Here is a 17,389-nt window from a genome sequence, read left to right as displayed (position 1 = left end):
GAGCTGGTAGCATTTCTAATCATTTTATCTTGATGATTACCATATGAACTATTTGGAAGGATATATGTGCAGCAATATTTCAAAATATTAAACTGATGTCAATTAACATAATTTTTAGTTTTTTGAATCAATGTAGTTGTTCTAGTATTACAGTTGAGATAGTCACGAAACATAGTGTTGGGGATAACAATTAAAAAACGATAATATATCAAACAAATTAGTTTAAGAAATACTTATATGAGATTTTGTGTCGTCTCCCATGTCAGGAAAGATTGTCTATGTCTTGAATCATGGATCCCTGTTAAGTATCATGAATAAACAAACTGATAATGGCAGATTGAGGCGCATGTTCAACATACTGTCCTTGAGACAAGAATGCGCGGCTTCATTCTGAAAAGATGATGCTATAGCCCTATGCGTACATCTTCCTCCAAGATACAACAATCTTAACAAAGCTTGAATAGCACATTCAAATATTGTCCTTCTAGAACTTGGCAGCGGAAAAACTCACAAATCGTTAGCACCTAAAACCCTCGTATCAAACATAGAAAACGAAGAAGAAGCACCCAACACCCGTGGATACGAGAGAGGTTTTTTCTCTTTTTTTTTTTAAACCCTAGTGCAAATCCAAAATATATAAGCTAAACTTACCCCACAAAACCAAGAGATAATTTTGGAAGGTATTTTAATTATTTTGAAAAACCGTTTTATAATAAAAAAAAAAATTATTCACATAAAACCGGTGGTTTTCCGACAATCCCCCACATGAATGAAAATACGATAAAACACTGAAAACAGGAAATATCACGAATAGGCATAGGTGTCCATTAGTTCTTGAACCTTTGCTTAGTGAGAGGTTACCGAAACTACTTGTTAGCCAGTGAAAGCAATGTCTTGAACTATCCAACGTTTGGTGTAATTCGCGATAACAACCACACATGATATCTCCGAGATTGCTGCCAAGCTCATGTCGTTGTGTCCGTTTTGGCCCTGGACGTATCTTGTTTCTCAGAATGCTCTAGAGAATCAGCTCATATTCTCATAGGAAGCGACCCACTTCCTCATTCAGATAGGTGAGTTCCATCAAGAGTGTTCACTGCTACAGCCCACTTCAATCTTAAATTGAAACTATATAACTCATTAAGACTTTTAAAAGTCATCATTCACATGCAGTCACACTATCACATCTACACCATAGGGAAGGGACAAAGAATATAATTCTCTGATAATGTTTACCTTAACCCACCACAAATTAGTTGTCTCATTCGAAACCTTGATCTTGGGATCTCCAATCAGCAAGGTTGAGTATCCTTCATGGAAAGTTTAATTTATGAGCTTAAGTCTCATCCCCCTCGATGTATAATTACGAATTATCTCTCTAGAAAATCCTTTCGTCAAAGGGCCACTAATTTTTCTGTTGGATTCACTAAGTCTATGAGGTTCTCTTTTAACTTTACATGTCTACTGAGACCTCTTTTTGACTTCACGAATCAACTAAAATTACTTCATTAAAGAGTATAGTTGTCTTACTGAATTATCCTTCTCTGAGTATGTCTAGACTTTATCATTGCTCATTTACTTTAGACTCACATAGTCAATTGAGTTTCTGCAATGATGGCCACATGCTTCGATCACAGAGGAATATCTTCAAAGAAGCATCTTAATATCCATTCGGCTTCCTCTCATGCTTGAATTAAAGCGCACAAACTTTGATTTCTCAAAAAATCAATTTCATCATGTATGTTTTAAGGACTTCCTTAGATAGACACTCCTTAAGAGGGTACACACATAGGCTAAGATTTTTCCATAGCCTGAAACAACAACATCTCTCAAGGTCATTACAATATGTATCACATACACAATTTAAGATGTACCTCAAGTATTGCAAGTCCTATCGCAAGTCTCTGATAAAATCATCCCAGTAATTCTTTTGAGATACTAGTGTATTTGTATACACCTGTTATACTGCACATTTACAACACATATTAAACGCATCGAGTTTAACAAAGACCATTTCCTTCATAATATCTTCTGGTTCACTTCGATCCTTTAGATCATATCAATCAACTTTGTCTTTCAGTCAAATCGTAAATATCACATATTTCATAGGTGGTTGTAAAGCATATAGAAAACACATGTACTATTCACTAGTACATTCTTTACGGCTTTCTCAAAATTAAGGTTAGTGCAATATATGTCACATATTTGAAATTAAATATGTACCTCATGCATTCCAATCGCTGGTCCTCTAGTCAGAGCATCCTGTGATTTCCCAGGGTAAACGAGGACATGCACATCTGTTTTACAACACATAAACACGTTAGACAGAAACTATATCCTCAAAATTTCTTTTGATTACCTACTGATCCTTTAGACCACGTCAAATGCATATTATTTTCCTGTCAAATCTTAAACAACACCGATTTATTAGTAGATGTAAAACATGTTTATCATATCACAAGATATACCATAATAGAGGCAATCAATAAGATTAGTATCTAAGCTTATACAAATATATGTGTAAAATCAGGTTGCATCAGGTACACTTCATTTTATCCAAACCTTGTAGTTTGTCACACATCTGATTAACCTTTCAAAGATACTTTCTCAACATCTAGTTATGTATCATTACACTGTTACACATAATTAATACATAGTAATGTGATTTAACTGAATTATGAAAACATGCTTAGTAATCTCCGTATTACTTATTTTTCTGGACCATGCCTACTTGAAATAGACCATAATCACATATCTACTGTCCAGAACTCACTCTACAAGAGTTTATAAGTCTCAAAATATTAGTCTAAATTTCGACTTCAACAATACTCTCTAAGTCAAGCCTTAATACCGACTTCCTCTCTTCTTCAAAAATACAAAGAGAGCCAAAACAGGGTTTTCCTGGGGAAACATCTAGATTTCTCTAGTAAGATAGACACCCTAGAGATCATATTTTCAAAATCTATTGACAACAGAATTTTGCTAACTCCAAAACCTCCCATCATAGATCTTATCCCCCATATTTGAAAACATGTCTTAAAAACTATTTAAAGCTTAGATCTTGCTTTGAATGAGTGCAGTTTCCCAGCAACTACAATAACTAGTCATGGCAAGATGACGCTCATCTCTTATCCAGTTGAAAATCTCAGCACAATTTAGAATGTTATTGTTCTAAAGAGTATCATTATAAAAGTCATATACAAGACTTGCATTAGGACTATTAACCCTACGTTATCAATTCTTACTTCAAGAAAAGATTCACATAGTCTCAAAATAAAAATGCAATCAAGACATCTCTTTAGATGGGGTTGGTAACTGAAACGAGTTCCACTGTCCATTTGCATATTAACTTACTCATACCGTAGAGATCCGCGGTACATTTGCAAGATATTGTTGAGAACACACTTTGATTCGCACAATCTAGTGTTCTCGTTCCCACATCCATCGCCTCATCTTTGCACGCAAATTGTTTACCTGACTATCTTACACTCACAACCAAGATAAGTGATAAAATTAGTCAATCAAGAATATGCTACACTTTTACAAAAGGCCTCACACTTTAAGGTAGATTTTGAACAACAACAGTTCAATCGTCAACTACCTGTAAGCTGCAGATGTTGGATATGAAAGTTAACAAACCATTAACATGATCAGTGAACATATTTCAAACTCAGTAGTACAGTCAACAGCGCCTTCGTAAGTAGATGCTCTCAGAGTCCCGGTAATACAATAGGAGTTCATAACCATACATCTTAACCTTAGACCTTACGCTGTTCTTATGTGCATTCCTGCGTGTCACCTAGCACAGCTCTTCAAGCTCTAAGTCAGGGATTTAAAGCTGGAATCAACCAAAAAATTCATAAGGATAATTCTGGGTCTTTTTAGCACATCTCTTAACTTGGTAAGATATACTGTCTCCCCTCCTAATAAGAACCGCTTCCAAAATGAGAGTGTTACTTCCAATATCTAGACTATAGTAGAAACATCTAACCCACGTCCGTGACACGCTAAAATCTGCAAAACTAAAAACTTTTCCTTTGAAGTAATATCGCAACATAATCAATTACTTCCATTAGCATCTTTGAATTCTTACATACTAATATGCGGCTAAGCATTATTCTAGCATGCAAATTCTCCCAATTCTAATAAAATATTAGAGAAATAATCACCATTGATATCAACTGATCCGGTAGTCTCAGTTAAACCATCTCTGTAATATTTAATCTAAATTATAGATTTCGAAAATTGTATACGTACCTATGTAGAGTACAAACTACTCTACCTTTTGTACCTTAATGGAGTCCATTGAAGTGATGGAAAACAAGAAGGCTCCTTGCTTTTGCAAACGCCAGCTGATTCCTTTACTCACTTGCCAGCGTTTGAGCATGCGTATCAAGTCCAAACATTGATACACTTATGTAGTATCTAGACCAGACGATAGTTTGCTACTGTCATCTCTTTCTCCCAAGTATCAAAACGAAATGTTGATACGCCTGTAAAGGTTCCATGCAAGCACAAAAGTCCGACAAACTCTTGAAATGTAGAACTAGAGAACAGTAGCAGGATCCGAGCTACCTTTGACTGCCGTCCATCAGCAATGATGACGCCCCCAGAACAATACTATATTCGTTTAGCTGCAAGAGAATTCCAAGACCTAAGAGAAGCTGAAATCCAAGAAAGCCGATCCCTTGAACTGGAGTCACGCGCCGCTTGATACTGGTCTCAACATCGTGCGAGCCACCATACTAGAAAACAGATTCAAACATACATTTGTATCAATATCACAAGGTCGTTTATTGTACATCGAACACCCCGTGAAAGCAAAGACCCACAACCAAGTAATGCCAGCAAATTAATATCAGGAAGGTTTCCAAGGATGTGTTGCCAAAGTAATTGACTACGTGCAAGGCTTAGCAAATAACCAGGTTCCAATTGGCTTATCTAATCAAGCCAAATAAGCATAAGTTAGAATGGGTTCAGGAAGGTACACTTCAATTCACGACAACCGATTAGATATCATGATACCGGTACAAATTAAATTTATGGTTTCAACTTTCTCGCAGACAATGTATCGAACAGCTGCATGGCATAAATTTTAGGTTCCACTTTATCACATAATAACACGTTTGATATTATGGGTTTAACAAGGAATTGAGAAACGACCAATCTCAACATACTTTTAAATCAATATTTAGGTGCCAATTACCAATTGTAAGGATCTTTTCATCATTGGATTCAAAAGATTTTTATTTTTAGAAAAAATCACGAACAACACCCAACTAGACTGCCCTGCCCTAAATATTAAACTCAGTTCCGCAATTTTAATTATTATCATGAAAAAAAATCTTGTCTTAAGATTGTTGGGGATAACAATTAAAAAAGGATAATATATCAAACAAATTAGTTTAAGGAATACTTATATGAGATTTTGTGTCGTCTCTCATGTCAGGAAAGATTGTCTATGTCTTGAATCATGGATCCCTGTTAAGTATCATGAATAAACAAACTGGTAATGGCAGATTGAGGCGCATGTTCAACATACTGTCCTTAAGACAAGAATGCCCAGCTACACTCTGAAAAGATGATGCTATAGCCCTATGGGTACATCTGCCTCCAAGATACAACAATCTTAACAAAGCTTGAATAGCACATTCAAATCTTGTCCTTCTAGAACTTGGCAGCGGAAAAACTCACAAATCGTTAGCACTTAAAACCCTCGTATCAAACATAGAAAACGAAGAAGAAGCACCCAACACCCGTGGATACGAGAGAGGTTTTTTCTCTTTTTCTTTTTTTTTTAAAACCCTAGTGCAAATCCAAAATATATAAGCTAAACTTACCCCACAAAATCAAGAGATAATTTTGGAAGGTATTTTAATTATTTTGAAAAACCGTTTTATAATAATTTTTTTATTCACATAAAACCGGTGATTTTCCAACACAGTACTAGTACTGTTTCAGTTTGGGTACCACCAGAAAGAAACTGTTACAGGATTAATCTAGATGCGTCATTTACTAAAAGTACTCTCAAAGGTGGTACTGGACTCATAAAAATGACTTTGCAGGAAAATGTTATGAAGCAAAAGGGAGGTGTTTTGATGGACGAATGATTGAAGGTTGTGAACTGGAGCAGCTGGAGTGCAGAGATACGAAGGATACAGTTAGCTGGGCTATTGATAAAAATTTAGATAAAATCGTCTTTAAATCTGACGGTGAGGTCTTAATAAAATCCATTAATGAACAAGAATCACATGTTCAGTGGAGAAATCAAGACACTATTCTTGATGTTGAATTTCTGAGAGTCATACCAACTGATGATTTTTCGGTCAAGAGAGCTAGAAGAATTATGTCGAATATTGAGTATCTAAATGGTTTTCCATATGATAATATTTTAAGGAGACAAATATTTAAAAAAATATTAATTAATAAAGGTTTATCACCCTACACTAGTTAGGGTGTCACTATGTATGTTCCGAAATTTTCACGTATTCCCCACATTACGGTTCTTACGATGTGGTTAACATAAAGTATGATTCATAGAAAGTTCACTAGGAGCTAGAATAGAACACCATTGGGCCTAACCTGAGGTCGGTAAGTCCCCAATTTTTTTTGGCAAGAGTTGAGTACTGCCTATAGGGGAGGGAGAAGTGAAGGATCCAATTCTCCCCGATGGGAGTCTGATCTTTAAATTCAACCCCTCTTCCACCAAAGGGAGAAGGTGGTGAGAAATTATCGATGGTTCTTACTTGTACTTTCATCAGGCAGTTGCGAATTGGGATTGTCTTTATGCTACTATCAGGAATAAAACAGAGCGTTTATGGAGAGTGCTTCTCCTCATGAGACACAAGGTGATAAGGGGTCATTACTGGTCTGAATTGGTTTACACATTAGATGGTCTTTCCGTTCATTCTCAACTACGGACGGTAGCCGTTGTTGGTTTGAAAAGAAAGCGCGTAAGTTGTCTAATATCAGCTCATGTAGGGCTGTCCGTGATTCAACAGTTCGCACAACATTATGTGGAGGCAATTCAACATTATCAAGTCCAAAGTCCTGCGCCTCCATTCTTTCCTTGCACCAAGTACCACAAGCTCCTCCTCGTCGATCAGGGCTCCTCGTCCAATTACACCCTCTTTCACAGTGCTGACGTTACATCCTTGTTTGATGCAAGACAGATGACATTTGAGTAATAAGGGAATGGAACATATGGCTTCTTACTCGAGCTGAACGGGATAATATAGTCAAATCCTTCCAGTCTCTTTGCCATCTTTGAGCCTCTTCCAAGTTCAATAATTCCCACTCGCTTAGCGCTCATCTGCAGGGATGGATAATTGCGATTGACATGGGAGGGAGGATAATAAAAAGATTCCTGACAAACATGTAGCATGACATTCTTAGCCCAGTGCATCAACCTGCAAATATTTGCCTGTCATAATTTAAAGACAGAACAAAACCAACAGAAAGAAACACTCATCTTGCTGATAAAAAACCCCAGAAAACGCTCACTCTTTAGGCGGGAACATAGTTAACCAGAAAACATGTTAAAGATCTCAAGCCAAGGGCTTATCTCCATATGAACCATCAGAATTATCTGATCAGCGTCAAAAGCACAAGAATCTGGCAATCCAGAAAGACCAATTGTGTTGCTTGACAACATGAGCTCTATTAAGAAGCAAGGCACATTATAATACTAGTTGTATTGCAGGTAGGAGTAAGATTAGGTTCACTTTCCCAACCTATGGACAGAGGAGGAATTACTGGGTGGGACACAAGGATGAGGGTGGTCTATGTGGACAATATACCTTAGCTGTGGAAGGCTAAGTGAGGAACTAAATGAACATTGGTTCTGTCTCTTGGGCAAAGAGAAAATTATTTCCTGGTACTTAGCCATATCCAAACTAAAATTTTTCTGCAAGACAGTATGGGTCCTTGAATCAGTAAAGGCGGCAGATTCTTCACTTCCATTCTTCTTTTATATTGTTAGTCCTAATCCAGCTACAATTTTGTCAAGTATGTGCAGCATCAATCAGTGTTTCACAGTTTTAAACTACAAATTCCTAAATCTGGTACAAACTCATATAGAAACTTTTGTAGCGTGTGAAATTCTTTAACATATACCGAATTGTATTAAGTTTGCAAATTCTACCTACAAGTGTAGAGATAGAAATTACCTTAGAACCAGAGGATAATCACCATTTTAAATCCCAAAGACCAGTGCAAACATATCACCATTGGCTGAAATTCTTCAAAGAACATCAGTCAAAAGACCAACAGCAAGATCTGCAGCATCTTCTGAATACACTACCAGTATTTCTAACTTCAATACCTCTTCGTCGAGACTCAAACCAAATCAATATGATCAAGACCAGCACTGCATGTCAATATCAAAACGAGAGAAGGCAATGTTTCCCTATTGAGAATCGAACTCCCAAAGGCTAATGTTTTTGATGATAAGCTATCTGGGGTCAACGACAACATGAAAGAACAAGGAAATAAGATTAAATAGTTACACAGCAAAAACAAATATATTTTCATAACCAGTATATCAATGCTACAACTTGTTTCAGTTCATTTTTGTTCAGAACCAATTTTCTTCATATTAAGTTATCAAATATATTGAACACGCCAATCAATTGGTTCAGATTACTCTGCAACACCAGTTTTGCACAATATCTATTAGATGGCTGTTTCAATCATTCTTGACCAAAGACAACAAAGGTTTATCAGAGAAGAAAGCATCTAAGTTGGCTAGTATCAGTTCATGTAGGGCCGCGAAGGATTCCGAAGTAAGCACAGCTTTATGTGGAGACAGGACAACATTATCCAATTCGAAGAGCTCTTTAGGAACATCAGGTTCATTCTCAAATACGTCTAACCCTGCACCCCGAATCTCTCTTTGCACCAAACACCGCACTAATTCCTTCTCGTCAACTAACGCTCCACGTCCAACATTTATGATGATTCCATTCTTTCCTAATGCCGACATAACGTCCTTGTTAATGATGTGGAAGGTTTCTTTATTTAGCTCACAAGAAACAATGAGGACATCACTGTTGGATGCAAGATCAATGACATTTGAATAGTAGGGGAATGGAACGGATAGTTTCTTATTTCTCGAGTTGTATGAGATAATGCAGCCACATGCCTCTAATCTTTTTGCCACCTCCGTGCCAATACTACCTAGCCCAAGGATTCCTACTCGTTTGCCACCCAGCTGCAGAGATCAAACAATTCCGTTGACATAGGAGAATCATATCAACTACACAGACAAAAATAAATAAAATCATATCACCTATTATGAACTCTAATTTTTTTCTTCCCTACAGATTCTGCATAATAATTTTTTCTCCAGTATAATATCATTGACACCTAGTGAAAGCACGATTTTACTCAACTCAAATACAAAATGTAAATTCAGAGTTGCTCTTGGTCCTAAGAGGAATCTGTCATACACTTGCACCATTCCAATGTATGTGTTTTCTATAAATCTCATTCTAATGTAATCCTATAATATATGGTGCCATACACTTCCACCATTCTAATGTAATCCTGAATATATGGGTAGATATTGTTGATGCCTAATAATCTTCAATTACATAGATTTCCAAACAATCATATATCCTCCTAGGATCAACATTTTTTTTATGAACCAAAATTTAAAACAAAAAAACTGACCTTAGAACCCAGAGGATACTCGCCTTTTACAGGCCAGAGACTGGCACGAACATATCGATCAGCAGCCGAGATTTTCCTGAGGACATCAATCAAAAGGCCAACTGCAAAATCCGCAACATCCTCGGAGTAAATAGTACCAGCATTGCAAACAGCTATACCTCTTCTTCTGCATTCAACCAAGTCTATATGATCAGTACCAGCAGAAACTGTCAAGACACAACCCAAAGATGGCAAACAGTTCAGAATCTCAGAAGTGACTGGAGTCTTAGGATAACTGATCAGCACTCTAACAGACTGAGACTGTCGATTTGTAGTTAGGAATTCCTGCAAGGATATTGAATTCTCTGGTTTATTGAATAAAGTTGTGAATTTTTTAGAGAATTCTTCTTTGATTTTGGGGATGTGTGGGAATGGAAATAGGGTTAGAACTAGTGGCAATTCATCTACTGTTGCTGGTATCTCCATTGGTAATGTGTGGTTCTCCTTTCATCTTCGGTTGATAAACATTTTTTGGTACGTGGTAGATGGGCCGGGCCGCTATCCAAATGATGAGGGCACCCCGAATTTTGTTTTGGGGACCCCAAGTTAGGGACTCCTAGGGTGGGCCTTGACGGCCCGCTAGCAATTTAATGAAGGCCCTCAAAAAATTCAATGGCCTAGTAAATTTCTAAAAATACGAGGGGGATTTAGGACTCTCTTAAAATGGATTTCCCGACCTAACTAAAGATTGGAATCCAAAACGAACTAGACTTGCAACCCTCCTATAATATAAGTCTATTTTTGTATAGATGGAAAAAAAGTGTGTTTGAAATATTGATCAGAAAGGATAGTTTTTTTACGATGTCTTTGTGCGGTGAGTCTTGCAATCTCTTTTGCAACTCATGTGGGAAGAAATCTGAAGAAAGATGTTACAAGTGTCTGCCAGAAACATGTGATTCATGCAAGAATTGCACTCCTGCTCCAAAAACTTCTTTCTCGATGTTTGTTTTCCATGAGTGTTGCAATACCTTTTGCAACTCATGTGGAAATATTGAACAAACTTGTTATAAGTGTCTACCCGAATTTGTGGACTCGTGCAAGTATTGCTCTGCAGATTACAGCTTAACAATTCAAGAAGCCAAATTGAAGTTTCTGGATAATGTTCTTTTGAAGATTCAAAAGAATTTCTCAAGTAGTGTTGCGCATATTAGTGATGATGATGATGATGCTGAATATTTTTCAGTAGCCGCATCTTTTAGTTCATCATCGTTGTCAGACACTGATACATCACTAAGTGCATCGTCTGGAAGAAGAAGTTCAAGTTCTTGCATTGATTTGGTTCTAGAAAGTGTGGTTGGCTACGAAGGCGAAGTCGAAAACTATGATGATGAAGAGGGATTTGAGCTAGAGTTTGAAGAGGCTTTAGATTTTCTTGAGATGTTTGAGAACAACAAATTCAATAGGAGAAGAGGAAAAATTCCAAAATACTGAAATTTACGGGTGAAATCTGGTTGCTCTATCAACATGCATAAAAAAACTTTTGATACAAATATAATCACCCGGTGACTCCATATTAGTGCGTAAGTCCAAACCTAAGCCTTTAGTATTATTTTTCTCGATGCAGAAGTTATATGTTTTCCCATTATTGTTTTCTTTAGTCATTAGGTATTCCTAGTTTTCCTTTGTGCATGCTTGTCTTTTGCATGGGTTCCATTGGCGCTTGCAACACCTAGGGTTCGTTGATTAGCACGAGACAAAGACATGCATGGAACCAATTCAGAGATAGAAGCTGTCTATGAGCTGATTCCATCTCAGTTGCGGTTCATCCAACAACAACCTGGATACAAGTCTTAATTCTGTGCATGTTTGATTCTGTCTTTCAGTATCGGTTTAATTAACCATCAACATTGAATAAAACAGTTTTTTAAGTACTTTAAATTTGTTTACTTATTTTAGTTTCTCATGGAGAGCTTTTATTTATTTTTATTTTTCTTTTATTTATGCACTGTAACAAGTTTTAGTATCTTGCAACATATATAGTCTTTAGTCAATACTGTTAAGAGCATCCACAGTGGGCGGAGTATAACCAAAAATTTGGGATGAGATCGTAACACAGTGGGACGGAGTAAAGATCAAATCCCAACCAAAGATCAAATTCCAGACCAAATATGGTCGCGACCAAATCCCAAATTCTAATATAGTCGGGCGTAAATTTAAAGTACGCTTGTTGCTGGGCGTAAATTTAAAGTACGCTTGTTAACGGGCGGAGATTTAAATTACGCCCGATGAAATTTTAATTAAATAAAAAAAAAAAAAAAGAATGAGGCGGACTTTTACAATCCGCCTGTTAAAATTTACAAAGAATGGGGCGGACTTTTAAAGTCCGCCTGATGGAATTTTAATGGGGCGGACTTTTAAAGTCCGCCTGATGAAATTTACAAAAAATGGGGCGGACTTTTAAAGTCCGCCTGATGAAATTTTACAAAAAAAAAAATGGGGCGGACTTTTAAAGTCCGCCTGACGAAATTTTAATCATGTACCGTTGCGTCACAACACGGACTAAACCCAAATTTTGGTCTTTTTTTTGATCTTTGGTTTTGATCGCACCACTGCAGTTGCTCTAAGAGCCTCGATTTCTTGCAACGACTCTGATTATAAAAACAGTATCTTGCAGTGATGATCAGGTAATTTACAAATAAAATTTCTCCGTCTAGTGAGCCAAGAACATAGTTTAAATGCTTCAACTTGAACATGATAATCGGAACCTGGAAGTAAAATGGATCTCGCCATTTCAATCATACTTAACTAAAGAAAGTAAAGGCTTGTTTGAAAAGAAAGCTTCCAAATTGGATATTACCAATTCATGAAGAGCTGAAGTTGATTCTTCAGTTTTCCAACCAATGTGTGCAGCCAATACAACATTGTCCAATTCAAAGAGTTCTTTCGGGACGTGGGGTTCTTTTTCAAATACGTCTAACCCAGCACCACCAATATCTCCTTCCAATAAACACCGCACCATTTCCTTCTCGTCAACTAAGGCTCCTCTTCCCACATTTATGATGATTCCTTTCTTTCCCAATGCTGACATAACATCCTTATTTAACGATATGAAAGGTCTCTTTGTTGAGATCATAAGTTAAGATGAGAATATCGTTATTAACGATATGAAAGGTCTCTTTGTTGAGATCACAAGTTAAGATGACAATATCCTTATTAACGATATGAAAGGTCTCTTTGTTGAGATCACAAGTTAAGATGAGAATATCGTTATTAGATGCAAGATCAACAACATTGGAATAGTAAGAGAATGGAACTGACGGCTTCTTATTCCTTGAGGTGTACGAGATAATGCAGTTAAATGCCACAAGTCTCTTGGCTACTTCGGACCCAATACTTCCCAACCCAACAATTCCTACTCGCTTGCCGCTTAACTGCAAGAACCAAAATATTATTTTTGGTTTGCATATATATATCGAATATAAGCAATAAACCTTTATAAGTACCATAGAAAAGAAAGCCTAGAGTAAAGTCAGCACCAGTGCTGATTTTAGATACAGGGAGTCAGGTAAACTTGGGATTGAGTGATAGACCCTTCCCCACCCATTTTGAAATGAACCAGAAAAATCGGTCTATATTTGTGCTTGACTGGTTAGGAATCCTTAATTCTGCATCCTCAGACTACTATAACAGGGAAAAGAAATCAATGCATATTATCCAAAAATTTCCAGCACTCCCATTTCTAGACTCAGTGGATAAATATTCCAATATTCCTGAATTTTGGATACGAAACAGGATTGCAAATCCAACCCCATGTCAAATGAGGGATACAGACCAAAACATGCCAGTAAACCTTACACTCCTAAGCTGCTAAGCAGGCCAGACGGTTTGTTGGCCGGTCCTATCTGCCAATTCCAATTCTAAGTCTGAAGATGATCTTCGAAATTTTGTGGTTAGAAAATCCCTGAAGCCAAACAATTTTAAATTGATCCTAGAGATAGTTGAGTAAAAATATTATCCATTCCCAAACACAAGAAATATAAACATACAGAACAAAAAACAGAAGGCATTTCTCAAACTACTCATACCAGTATACCACTACTAGCATTTCTACAGAAATATAGACTTCTGTTGTTGTCATATTTTTCTAGGTTCTTCATTACAAGCTAATGTCTGATCAAGTGCTAATCTAGTTCTAGCAAGTAGAAGTTGAAACCAAAACAAGGAACAGATGAAAATTCAAGAGAGAAAGAGAGAAAACCTTATTAGACCCCAGAGGGAACTCTTTGTTGGTAGGCCATAACCCAGAACGAACGAATCGATGTCCAGAAGAAATTCCTCTAAGAACATCAATTAACAGACCAATAGCAAGATCAGCAACATCTTCTGAATAGACAGTACCTGCATTTCCAATAACAATACCTCTTCTTTTACACTCATCCAAATCAATAGTGTCAAGTCCAACACAATTAAAACTATACAACCTAAAGAAGGTAAACAGTCTAGGATATCCTTAGTGAGTGCAAATTTAGCCCCACAAACTAAGGCTTTTACTGATTGACACTCTTTTATGAGAAATTCATTTACAGGTACTGAAAGATCAGTTCCTTTGAGAGTTTTGAATTTGTTTGAGAATTTTTCTTGAAATGAAGGGATGAACGGGAAAGGTTTTAGAATAAGAACTAATGGAAGTTCTTCTGGGTTTGTTGCCATTGAAGGTTGTTAATGAATCAGAGAGACAATTGATTCAGAATTGGGTTAACTGCAGAATCTTTATTTTTTCATTTGCAGCAGCAGTAATGAGAATCTGATACTAGCTCTCAGTCATATGATTGAACTAATGCAACACACAAGAGAGTTGACTAATTGTGATGTTGACACATATCTCGCAAGGGTGTGTCATTTTGTCTACTTACTTCACATGTGGGTAAACAGAACCTCTGTTGCAATACCAAATTCAGAATTCAGATGGTGTTCCATTTGAATGGTGACTATTTGCACATTTGGACATTTTTGATAGCGAGTCTAAACACTGTAAACCCACATTTTCACTAGTGAGTTTATTTCTAATTTCTCTCTTCCATGTTTGTTTAGCAAAATCGGTTTGTGGATCTCAAATATTTTTGCACCCATCCTACATTCAATATTTTTTGTTGCTGTGGTAAAGACGTCTTTTTCTTGGCGCTGGCTGCGCCTTCACGCCTTGGGTCTGTTGTTTGGCACGAAGCAAATGCTTGAAGCCAATAAAGAGAAAATTGAAGGCTGTTTATGAAACTCAAGTTTTTTCCTTACCTTGCACTTCATCTGCAAACATCTCGGGATACAAGTGCTGTCCATGATTTTATGTCTGGGTGATCATCAATACTGTTATCAATTTCTAAGAACTTCAAGGCCAGTTTAAGAATGATAATTGTTTGTCTCAATCTCCTGCAATGACTCTGATTAAAAAAAGAACAAAAGAAACAGCATCTCTCAGTAATGATTCAGGTAATTTACAAACAAGATTTAGCACAATGAGGTGTTTCTTTCATGTCTAATGAGCCAAGAACACAGTTTAATTCTGCAAGTTAAACATGAAATTTCAATAAAATCCAAACCTGGAAGTAAAATGGATCTTCCATTTTCAGCCATACTTGACTAAAGACAGTAAGGGTTTGTTTGAGAAAAAAGCTTCCAAATTGGATATTATCAGTTCATGAAGATCTGTATATGATTCCAGAGTTTCCACGGCATTGTGAGGAGTCAATACAACGTTACCCATTTCAATGAGTTCTTCGGGAACGTGAGGCTCATTTTCGAATACATCCAACCCAACACCACCAAGCTCGCCTTGCACTAAACACCGCACCATTTCCTTTTCGTCAACTAGAGCTCCTCTTCCCACATTTATGATGATTCCTTTCTTTCCCAATGCCGACATTACATCCTTATTCATGATATGAAAGGTTTGTTTATTCAGTTCACAAGTTAAGATGAGAACATCGTTGCAGGATGCAAGATCAACAACATTAGAATGGTAGGAGAACGGAACTGATGGCTTCTTATTCCTTGAGGTGTATGAGATAATGCAGTTGAACGCCACAAGTCTCTTGGCTACCTCGGACCCAATACTTCCCAACCCAACAATTCCTATCCGCTTGCCGCTTAGCTGCAAGGATCAAAATGTTGTTATTGATACATGGTCCATGAGTACACCTATGTTGAATCTATCAGAAACAGTAAAAATTCAGAAAAGGTCAACATCAATGCTTCTTCGAGATATAGGTTCATGTAGACCTGGGACTGAGTGCCAGGCCTTTTTCCATTCCAGGGTAATGAACTAGTGTATTGATGCACTTGACTGATTCAAAATCCTTATTCTGCATACATCTGTTATCCATACTCATCAGTGCATATCATCCACAGACTGAAAAGGCGAAATCAGTTCTCGCAATGTCTGATAAGTCTATAACCATTGTTTATGCATTTTTGAGGTGGGTTTTTCATAAATTCCGCTACAAGCTCAGTGTGACCTAATAGATTTAAACATACAGAACGGAAACCTAAGACAGTTCTCAATCAACTGATATATTTACACTTTTACTAGCATTTCTAACACAAAAATAGATGTTTTGTTGTCAGATTTTCCTAGATACTAAGTTTTCCTTACAAGCTAATGCTTGATGACCTAGAGGTAATCCAGATCTAGTAAGTAGAAAATGATTCCTATAACAAGATACGAATAAGAACATTTAACCTAAAACAAAGAAAATTCAAGAGATAAAGAGAGAAAAGCTTAGACCCCAGAGGAAACTCTCTGTTGATAGACCATAACCCAGAACGAACGAACCGATGACCAGAAGAAATTCTTCTAAGAACATCAATTAGAAGATCAATAGCAAAATCAGCAACATCTTGTGAATAAACAGTACCAGCGTTTCCAATAACAATACCTCTTCTTTTACACTCACCCATATCAATATTATCAAGACCAACACAAGTAAGAACCATACAACCTAAAGAAGGTAAGCAATCTAGGAATTCTTTAGTGACTGCAAATTTAGCCCCACAAACTAAGGCTTTCACAGATTGACAATCTTTTTTGAGAAATTCATTTACAGGTATTGAGAGATCAGTTCGTTTGAGAGTTCTGAATTGGTTTGAGAATTTTTCTTGAAATGAAGGGATGAATGGGAAATTATTCAGAAGAAGAACTAATGGAAGTTGCTCTGCTTTTGTTGCCATTGAAGGTTCTTAATGAAACAGATGAGACAATTGATTCAGAATTGGGTTCACTGCAGAATCTTTTTTTAGCAACAACAGCAATGGAAATCTGAGATGCTCCTAGTTCTCAGTACAATGATTGGACTAATGCACCAGATAAGAGAGTTGACGAATTGAGATCTTGACATACTTCTTACAAGGGTGTGATTTTATATAGTTACTTCACATGTGGTTAAACAGAACCGCATTCAGATAGTGTTGACAGTTTGCACATTTAGAAATTTCTGAGTATTTTTTTTTATCACTACTGATGTCAGGCATTGACTCTCAATAGGTCGACCACACAATATCTGAGGCATTAACAAACCAAAGTTTTTGTTCCTGTAGTTAAGACGTCTTTTCTTTCTTGGGGCTTGCCGCTCCTTCACGCCTTGGGTTCGTTGTTTGGCACAAAACAAATGCTTGAAGCAAAGAGAAATTGAAGGCTGTTTATGAAACTCAAGTTTTTTCCTTACCTTGCACTTCATCTACAAACATC

The 17,389-nt window shown here is 36.9% G+C and overlaps 3 protein-coding genes across 3 annotated transcripts; all 3 read right to left on the bottom strand.

The window, feature by feature from the left end:
- Positions 1-8,503: 8,503 nt before the first annotated feature.
- Positions 8,504-10,137, bottom strand: LOC113305286 (glyoxylate/hydroxypyruvate reductase HPR3-like). The gene is made up of 2 exons (XM_026554358.1): positions 9,673-10,137; positions 8,504-9,211 (listed from the first exon to the last, which is right to left on the bottom strand). Exons 1-2 carry the CDS (start codon positions 10,135-10,137, stop codon positions 8,687-8,689), a joined length of 990 nt encoding a protein of 329 aa, XP_026410143.1. The 3' UTR covers positions 8,504-8,686.
- Positions 10,138-12,359: 2,222 nt separating this feature from the next.
- LOC113304575 (glyoxylate/hydroxypyruvate reductase HPR3-like) lies at positions 12,360-15,083 on the bottom strand. Its single transcript, XM_026553715.1, has 3 exons — positions 14,941-15,083; positions 13,910-14,049; positions 12,360-13,082 (listed from the first exon to the last, which is right to left on the bottom strand). The coding sequence occupies exons 1-3, from the start codon at positions 14,960-14,962 to the stop codon at positions 12,747-12,749; spliced, it is 498 nt and encodes a 165-aa protein (XP_026409500.1). The 5' UTR covers positions 14,963-15,083; the 3' UTR covers positions 12,360-12,746.
- Positions 15,084-15,667: 584 nt separating this feature from the next.
- On the bottom strand, positions 15,668-17,140 carry LOC113304574. Its single transcript, XM_026553714.1, has 2 exons — positions 16,599-17,140; positions 15,668-15,796 (listed from the first exon to the last, which is right to left on the bottom strand). Exons 1-2 carry the CDS (start codon positions 16,870-16,872, stop codon positions 15,690-15,692), a joined length of 381 nt encoding a protein of 126 aa, XP_026409499.1. The 5' UTR covers positions 16,873-17,140; the 3' UTR covers positions 15,668-15,689.
- Between the last annotated feature and the right edge of the window lie 249 nt (positions 17,141-17,389).

Source organism: Papaver somniferum, chromosome 8 (genome assembly GCF_003573695.1).
Source record: "Papaver somniferum cultivar HN1 chromosome 8, ASM357369v1, whole genome shotgun sequence".
Taxonomy (NCBI): domain Eukaryota; kingdom Viridiplantae; phylum Streptophyta; class Magnoliopsida; order Ranunculales; family Papaveraceae; genus Papaver; species Papaver somniferum.
This window is presented reverse-complemented; position numbering and strand designations above follow the sequence as displayed.